The following is a 9,585-nucleotide window of genomic DNA, read 5'->3' as shown; positions in this document are numbered from 1 at the left end:
TTAAAACTTTGTACTATAAGACTTGGAATAAACTAGACCAATCTAGAGCAAATAAGTAATTGCCAACAAAAAATTAATACGTGAATTAAATGTAACAATTATGCCCTTAGTCACTGGTCCAGTCAGATCTGCCTAAGTAAAAGAATATCTTTTAGTCTGGTGTCTCTACTGAAAGTTTTGCACAATAAAAAAAAATGAGAGGTTTTTGTTTGTGTTACATAAACTCACACTATTTCTTACTTTGATATGTAATTAATATTTTTCTAGAGCTAAATTAATCCGATTTAAAGCAAAATAAGTGCAAACACATTTTTTTGGTTTACACTTTTTATTTGACATTTTGATCAAAAGGAGGTGAAAAGGGGGAAAAAAGGAATAGAAAAGAAATGAAATAGAAAGCATCGCTTGGAGAGAAGCGATTCTATTTTTAACTATTGAGAACAAGATCTGACTTCTTTTGGGTACAAACTTTTATACTGAAGTGAAACATTGCCGTCGCCAACAATTCCGTCAAAGGTATTCAAATTTTAAATAAGTTAATAATCTTTTTTGTTGATAAATGATATACCAAAATTTTTAGATCAACTACGCAACATTTAGCTAAACAATAAAAGAAATTAATAGAATTATAAGTTTATAAATCAAATTAAAATAATAAGAAGGCAACATTTAAAAATTTACTGATAAAGTAAGCATAAAACCAAATGAAAGAGAAAATCATGTGTTTGTAAAGAGCTTTTGTTGAAGAAATTTTTGTAGAGCTTGATTTTTAAATTATAAATTTATTTAAGAAATAACTTTTAGTTAAAAATTACTTTTAAGATTAGTTATTTATTTCTACACGAATTTTAAATTTTAAGAGTTATTTTATTAGGAAAATTGTTAGATTGAAAAAGAATAAAATAGACCACACATGTTGGACTGCCTCATTCAACTACATTAAGGGTGTTCAAAATATTATATATAACCATATAAAATACTAGTATTTAACTTATATACACAGTAAAATTTTTTGGCAAAGGGTGTGTGATTGACCACCCTTGGCATAGGGTGGCTACGCCAATGAAGTGAAATAGCTCCTGAAGCTTATGTGCATCACACATGAAAAGAGAGATAAGAAGGCCTCATACTCAGTACTCTCTAAAAGATGCATTGCTTTTTATTTCATATAAAACATTCAAATCTTCAATATTGGTTCTTTAAAATAAAAAATCCAGGGAGAGGAGGGGCATTAATCTCAGTATATCAATAGATCATGTTTCTCTTTGTATGTTGACAATGTATTCACCCTACCATGTAAATCATAATGGATAAATGTAGTTTATTGTTTCAGCTCTTCCCCCTTGTTTCCCTATACCATAAAAATAATGGACAGAACAAAAATATAGAGAGAACAAAAATTGGAGAACTAACTTAGGAAGTATGGTCATCCAGCCAAGAGATTATGTCATTAAGAACTCGAAATATCATCTCATCGGGCTCGCCCTCTAGTAAAGAATGATAAGCATCCTCATAAAGGGTCAGTTTCTTGTGCGAACTACTTGCCTTCTCGTACAACGCTTTGCTGATGGATGGATCAGTAACAGTATCATTCTTTCCATGCAAGATTAGCAATGGCAGAGAGACCTACAAAATCGTGAATATTATTTTAGATTTCTAACCTATCGAAGAATAAGGTTAGAGAAAAGTATAATACCCTGGATTGCAAACAGCATCACTAGGATAAAACACAACAAAAAGTAATAAAATTAGGTATATTTGAAGAAATTAGCATAAGCAAAGGTTGCCAGCAGTATTTTCTTGCTCTTCTTGCCCCCAGTGTGTGGACAATACTAGAAGAGATATGGTCAGGAATGAAGATATTCGGACCAAGGTGGGAGTGGTCCTTGTGGTGGACAAGATGCGGGAAGTTAGGCTGAGATGGTTCTGGCATGTGATGAGGAGATGCATAGGTGCCACCGAGAGGTGCAAGAGGCTGTCGATTGTGGGTTTGAGGAGAGGTACAGGTAAACCGAAGAAGTATTGGGAAGAGGTGATTAGGCAAGATATGACTTATCTCCAGCTTACCGAGAATATGACCCTTGATAGAAGGGTGTGGGGATCGAGGATTAGAGTAGAAGTTTGTCTTTGCTTCCCATACCAGTAGCTTTATTACTATTCTTTGCTTTTTCCTAGATTGCGATTGCTTCTCTTTCATGCTACTTCTGCTTCAGTGTATTATTAGATTGATATTGTTTCTGCATATTTCCCTTCTTGGTTCCTGCATCTCTCTTTCTAAATTGTTGTGCTTATGCTTGCCTCAGCCGAAGGTTTATCAGGAACAGTCTCTCTACCTGCACAAGGTAGGGATAAGGTCTGCATACACAATATCCTCCCCAGACCCTACTTGTGGGATTACATGGGTTGGTTGTTGTTGTTGTTCCCGCCTCTCCAAAAATCTCTCTTTTTCAGAAAGGTAATTGTGAAAGAGACTCGTACTTATGGACACTTTTTTATAATATTTGTCAAGCTAAATGAGCTTGAACTCTTTATGGACTACAAGAGCAGAAAAAGATATACCACCTAGAATGAATTATAAAGTCAAACCAGTTATAATAAGCAGAAACGGTTAATAAACCCAGCAAAGATATGCGCAGACGATAATAGAATTCCAAGTTTCCAACTATGGACTAACTTGCATATTCAAAGGCACAAGGTCCTATTTACAATAAACAGTTAATATGAAGGTAATATTCTATACTACAACAAACATAAGATGAAACATGTGATACCTTATCTAGTTGTTTCTCTATCTCTTGGGTGGTATGCAGTAACTCCACTGCAGTTCGTAAACGGGGTTTATGCTTGTAAGCAATGACATTATAGGCGGCCTGCACGCAGAAGAAAACATAGTACATCATAACATGAAACAGGTTTGTGTAATTATTATGTTTAATAAATCAAGTTATTCGTATTGGAAGCTAATTGACATGCCCTTAGGCAAAAACATGTTTAAGTTGAGTGAGATGTGAATGGTAACTAGACATTCCTAAACAAACCCAGCAGCACTAACCTCTAATATCCTGTATCTATCACTCTCTCCCGTCCTCCTAAAGCCATCATACTTTGAACTGCGCACTATTACAGAGCAGAAAGACCACATACCTGTTCTCTCTTCTTCACATCTCGGAATGCTAACTCCGCTAAGTCCTGTTGCGGAACTAGCTTTTGCTTTGGAAGAAATTTTGCTATACCGATTAGAATCTGTGTTACTAACCATGGTGGAACCATGTCATCTGCAAGCTGTACAACAATACAAGTCATCACTCAAAACCATGGATCTGAGACAATAAGCATCAATAAGAATTGAGAATCATCTCCACAAACTCACTTTGCACATAGGTGCAACAAGAACAGCGCCATTCCATGCATCGGGCTGCTTCAGGTGCACCTTCAGAGCTACTGCTCCACCCATTGATTGCCCAAATAGAAAACTTGGCAGGTTACATATCTCTGCGTTTTCTGCGACCAGCATTTAACTGTCAGATGCTGTTTCAGTAGTGTGTCAAGAAGAATAAGATGTAATTAAGTTATTTTCCGATTCCTGATTTTGGGACCTCTTGCCCAAAGCAAGTCATAATATCAGCATGTATATGAGACATCATTTGTCAGGACTCAGGAGACAGTTCTATTTGGTTAGACTCTCGAACCTATCAAAGAATCCAAGAGGTTACTGATAAAGAAGGTAACTGAGGCAAGTTTAACCTTTAACTTTTGAGTAACGCTCGATGACATCATCAACTAACTTGTCAAAACTTGGTATGTAGCCATGAAGACCTTCTGAAAGACCAAATCCAGGATAATCCATGGCAAATACTCCATAACCAGACGATGCTAATTTTCTTGCAATGCCTAAAAAAAGGAGAAACTATCAGGAACAATCTTCCTTGAAACACTAGTCCGAGATTTAAAAATGTGTTTGACAACCACAAACCTTCAACAAAAAATGTGCATGTATCACCATAACCATGACAAAAGTATACCATAGCTTTTGGGGGACTTGTCTCTGGAAGCCAACTTTTGGAGTAGATTTCCAGTCCTCGAGAATTAACCTCATATGACTGCACCACCAAATTTCAAAGCACTGTGTAATTTAAATCAGCTATGAATTAACCTAAATGCTAATATAGGATGCTAAAAATGAACCATGTACTGATATAAAAGACTCTTCTCATGTCGCTTGGTACAATAAGGAAGACAAATATCCAGTCATATTATTCATGGAAAATCAAGTCATTCTTCTCAAATTACCCCTTTCACTTCATTTTGAAGATTGAGATAAATACCCCCATCATCCCATTTTGTTTCACAAAGTAAAAACTTTTTAATAAAAACAGACCGTTCAAAATTTCTGAAGCGATACTCAAATATTATTTACATGAGAAATTAACTACATTTAAAGTAACAGATCTCTCGCAAAATTAGTCAATGTTTTGGAAACCAAGTTTGTCTGATGTCCTAAAATTAATATATTCATGCTACATGATCCTCCTTAATAATGACGAAAATAAACCCCTCGTTATAACTAGGGAAAAGAGTCGGAAATATCCCTCTACTTTAGAATATTGTCTATATTTAACCTTCGTTATACTTTACGAACAAAAATACCCTTGCCGTTACTAAACTTATCATATATACCCTTATTTTTAACAGAAATCCACAGTGGCAAGGACCCACACATTAAAATCCTACATGGCCTGACAATTGGGTGAGGTGGATACACATGGCATGCCACCTCACCCCCCCCCCCTTCCCCATACCTTCTCTTTCCCTTCTATCTTCCACCATTTCCATTCTTGTCACATGTCCAGTTGCTTATTTTTCTTTTACTGCCATATCACAAGATCCTACTAGTTTTTCCATGATAACTCACCCTCTAAACTCAACTGGCAACCTTCATGTTTGAAATAACAAATCACTTCTTTCTTAAATGGGTGTTGACTAATTTGTGCAATTTCTCTTTTATTTATAAACAAATTGAAAATGTGATTTTTTATTTTTTGAGAAATTCCGTTTTTGGTTGGTCTGTTATCAATTTGTATCAGGTTTTTAAAACTTTGACTTCCCAATTGAACCGATTACTTGTTTGATTCTTTGAGTTTTTTTTTTTTTGTTTGGAGTAAAAATGAAATTTTTTTTTGGTGAAGTCAATTGTGATGAATTACTTTTCGAGTCTGAAAACTTCACTTTTCTTGACTGGGTTCCAATTGATTCTACTTATTTGTACTTGTGTTTGGGATGAAAATGCAAATGGTAACTCTTTTTTTTTTTTTTTTTGCAGTAATGTTATTCTTATTTTCAGTTTAGTGGGCCACAATTGATCTGTAAGATTCTTCAAGTATTTGTAAAGAAATTGGACATGGTAAAGTATTTTCCATAATGATTTGGATTCAATTATCTGGGTTCGAATCTTTTCTCTTCTTTCACTACCGAGAGGCAAGAATGGAAATGGCGGAAGAAGAAATAGAAGGGAAAGAGAGTATTTGGGAGGGGGGAATAGGGCTAGGGTGACGAGGTGACATGCCATGTGGCATCCACCTCACCCAAATATCAGGCCACGTAGGATTTTAATAGGAGGGTCTTTGCCATTGTGGATTTCTGTCAAAAATAGGGGTATATATTATAAATTTGGTGACGGCAGGGGTATTTTTGTTCGCAAAGTATAACGAAGGTTACATATAAACAATATTCTAAAGTAGAGGGATATATCTGGCCCTTTTCCCTTATAACTATCCAGTCCTGCAACATTTCTATTTTTCTGAATTTTATGAAGTTCTTCCGTAACAAGGTTCAATTTTCTAAGATATGTTATCGGATTTAAAGTTATTGTTACAGACAATGAAAATCTAATGAATGACAAAAGCATTTAGGTTTGTACGAATAACCTATAAAGTTTATAGTTGACAACTTCAACGACTAATCACTTCCTATCCAAGGATATTAATCAATAGAAAGTGTGAATGGCAACCAAACCCAATTAATTTCTTAATGTGTCATTCGTTCATTCCAATAATAGATCTCATTCACCAAACAAGGCAATTTCATATTAGCTAAAAGAAGAAAACTGGCTAAAAGAAGAAAACTGGAAAGAAGGCAATTTCATAATCTAGCTGCGCTAGAAAGTACACAGAAAACTAATTACACAACAGATCCTTTAGTTTATGCTAAGAAACGGGATGCTTCAAGAAGAAGCCATCAGAATATTTTCAAAAGGACTGGAAAATGAGGATGTAAGAGCAGAAGTGTTACCTCCTTCATCTTCACTCCAGCATGCGGCATCTGTGCAAAAGCAAAATAAGCAGTCAATAAATTGACATGAAAAACAAGTACGAAACATGCCACATCCTTGAAGGATTCAGTTCCATATGGGTGCTATCCGTGATTACAGAAAAACGAGAAAGGTAAAGAAAAGCGTTCATAAAAGTCTCAACTGTCACAACTAGCTTAATGTAGAAGGTGATAATTGCACGTACGAAAACAGGTTTACTTAAAGAAAAGAAATAGGGAATGGTCAGTCTTGTATGCCCTTTCAATCGCTAAAGGTCAATATGTGAATTTCAATGAATACTGGACTGCTTGAATCCCTTCTCTTGGAGATGATCTATTTGTAGATACTTCATTATATGCAAGTGTACATAGGCATCGGAAACTGTTTTTTACTTTTTATCTGCAATCCACCAAACTTATACAATTCTATCAAGATAAGAGGGGAAATTTAAACAGGACGCGCAGTCTATAGAGCAAGATTTTAGGTTCCATAATACTGGTTCAATCCCTTTGCGAGAGACCTTAAGCAAAAACCCTGTTGCCAATAATCAAGCTCTTAGTCAAATGAGGGGCGCCTTCTACTGACATCAACCAAACATGACAGTTTGTTCAGTCAATTAATCTATCAATCGACTATGTCTCAATTATCAAACACTTTATTTTTGATAACTAACTACGCCTCATTCCGAATTTAATTTGCTTATAACTACACCTCATTCCCCAACTAGTATATGAATTCTCTTCCGTCCAGTCAGATGCAATCAAAATCCAAACTTCAAAGCTGACTTTGAATCTTTTTCTACTATAAACCATTTTCTATTTTACTTGAATCATAAAAATACAGTTATTCAATAAGCAGGAGTTGCAATACCTTCACCAAGCAGTCTATAGAGCAAGATTTTAAGTTCTATACTACTAGTTCAATCCCTTTGCAGTTGAACTTAGGCAAAACCCTGTTGCCAATAATCAATCTCGTCGTCTTAAATGATGGGTGCCTTCTACTTACATCAGCAAAACATAATAGCTGGTCCAGTCAATTATTCAATCAATCAACTGTGCCTTAAACATTCTTTTTGACAGTAACTATTCCTCAATCCGAACTTATCTTTTCTCGAATAAGTTACCAAACCTCGATTGCAAACAAGTTGGATCGACTATATAAATTCTCCTGTATCCAGTCCATTCAATCAGATGCAATCAAAATACAAACTTTGAAGCTGACCATGAATATTTTTCTACTGAACCCAAGCAACAACAACTAATTCAAGCCCAAGCAAGTTGGAGTCGGCCATATGAATCCTCAGTGTCCATGTCGCTCTATTTGACCATTTTCAATTTTACTTAAATCATAAAAATACAGTTATTCAATTAGAAGCAGTTAGAATACCTTGAACAGGCAATGATCAATTGACAACTGAACATCCTTAAAAGCATCCCTAGCACGACGCCTGGCATCTACGTTGTCCATATTAGCATCTATTATCCTCTGCAATTCCTCACTTATACCTTGAAACTTCACTCGCTTCCCCATCACTGCTTTCTCACTCCTCACTGAATTGGCTTTCTTCGTTCTGAATGCTACATATACCCCCAAAAAAGCAAAAACAACAAAAAAAAATCTTGAAAAAGGGCCAATAAAAGAAATTGAAGAAAGAAGGAAAAAATTCTTTGCATACCATCTATTGAATGCCTCCTAAAAAACTTCCCAGGCTTCAAGGCCATGACATTAATATAGTAATCAATAGAATTATTAATATTAATAAGGTTGTTAGTAGGATTTTTTTTTTTTAATTTAAATTGTAGTCTTTTCCTTTGTAAATTGACAAATTGAGAGAGGAGTGGTGGAATCTGAGACTGATGCTGTCTTGAGGATTTTTGGTAAAGAATTGGATTTTGTAATCAATGGCTGAAAGGTGATCTAATTTCTTTCTTTAGTAGTGTCTCTTTTTGATAAGTACAGCTGTACTATAATTGTTTAACCTGTTCGGATGTTGAATAAAGGAATATGGACCTGTTCACTTAAATCCTTTTTCGACTTTAAATTGTGTGTATTGAGTTATTGTCTGTTACAAGTTTTATAGTACCATAAAAAGTATAATAATTACTAACATATACTAACATTATTTTTATATTGCTTTCTATGTGAATTTATTTCCTTTTTAATCCGTGTAAAAAAGAATGATATATTTTTTCTTATCTGGAAACAATTACTCTTCTCGTCCACAATAAGTGATCAATTTGCATTGGACATACCCATTAAGAAAATACTAATTTCCAAACAAAAATAGGTAGTGTGACTAAACTACCTTTAATTAAATATTGCAGCATAGTTATAGTAGCACTTACTTCTCTTAGGAGTAAACGATTTTTTAGGGATACATACATAAGGGTAATTTTAGAAAAACAAATTGAACTTTTTCTTGATTATATAGATGGACACTTATTTTGGACCAAAATAAAAAACTAAATTGGTCACTTATTTGGACCGAAGAAAGTAACTTTTATGCAATGATTTATAGCTACACAAAATATATGTACCTCGTACGCCACAAATTCAAAAGTCTTTCTCTTTCGCGTAAGTTGAAACGGAGGGGTATAACTTTTCATAAGAAGTCTACTAATATGACCTGAACATAGAATGATAACTTACTCTCCAACTAAATTGCATTGGAAGTGATTTTTCCTTTTTTTAGTATATATATATATGTGTGTGTGTGTGAGATAAAATCTCGCATAGTTATGCCTAAGGAACGTTAACTAGGATAAAATCGCAATCCACTCTGCGGCAAATCTAGCATAACTATAAATCCAATATTTTCGAAGTGAAGCACGAATTTATGGGTAAATATTAAGGGTGTGTTTGGTATAACGGAAAATATTCTCCGTGGAATTTTCAAGAAAATATTTTCTGGGAAAATAAGTAGTAATCTTATTCATTTTCCGGTGTTTGGTACGCAAATTAAGGAAAATAACTTCTCAAGAGTATTCATAAATAATTTAGATACAATAAACATGAAGCCATAAACTTTCGAACCAACAACCTTCCGAACTCACAAATTTCATAAACTTCCGAACCGCTAAACTTTCAAAACCGCGAACTTTCGAACCTGTAAACTTTATAATTTCTAAATCCATAAACTTCCAAACACATAAACTTCCGAACTCATAACTTTGGAACCTGTAAACCGAAAGATGAAAAAATTAAAACTGAAAATATATAAAAAAAATAAAAAAAACATTCTTTTTCAAGGGGGGGGGGGGGGGTAGGGGGCGAGAGGG

The 9,585-nt window shown here is 34.6% G+C and overlaps 1 protein-coding gene across 1 annotated transcript; it reads right to left on the bottom strand.

Annotated features, from left to right (window-relative positions):
• Positions 1 to 1,134: 1,134 nt before the first annotated feature.
• Positions 1,135 to 8,232, bottom strand: LOC109239580 (caffeoylshikimate esterase). Its single transcript, XM_019406161.1, has 9 exons — positions 7,983 to 8,232; positions 7,694 to 7,884; positions 6,289 to 6,318; positions 3,974 to 4,100; positions 3,745 to 3,891; positions 3,371 to 3,501; positions 3,145 to 3,282; positions 2,772 to 2,870; positions 1,135 to 1,626 (listed from the first exon to the last, which is right to left on the bottom strand). Exons 1-9 carry the CDS (start codon positions 8,026 to 8,028, stop codon positions 1,414 to 1,416), a joined length of 1,122 nt encoding a protein of 373 aa, XP_019261706.1. The 5' UTR covers positions 8,029 to 8,232; the 3' UTR covers positions 1,135 to 1,413.
• Between the last annotated feature and the right edge of the window lie 1,353 nt (positions 8,233 to 9,585).

Source organism: Nicotiana attenuata, unplaced genomic scaffold (genome assembly GCF_001879085.1).
Source record: "Nicotiana attenuata strain UT unplaced genomic scaffold, NIATTr2, whole genome shotgun sequence".
Lineage (NCBI taxonomy): Eukaryota > Viridiplantae > Streptophyta > Magnoliopsida > Solanales > Solanaceae > Nicotiana > Nicotiana attenuata.
Note: the sequence above shows the minus strand (reverse complement) of the source record. Positions and strands in the feature narration are given on the sequence as shown.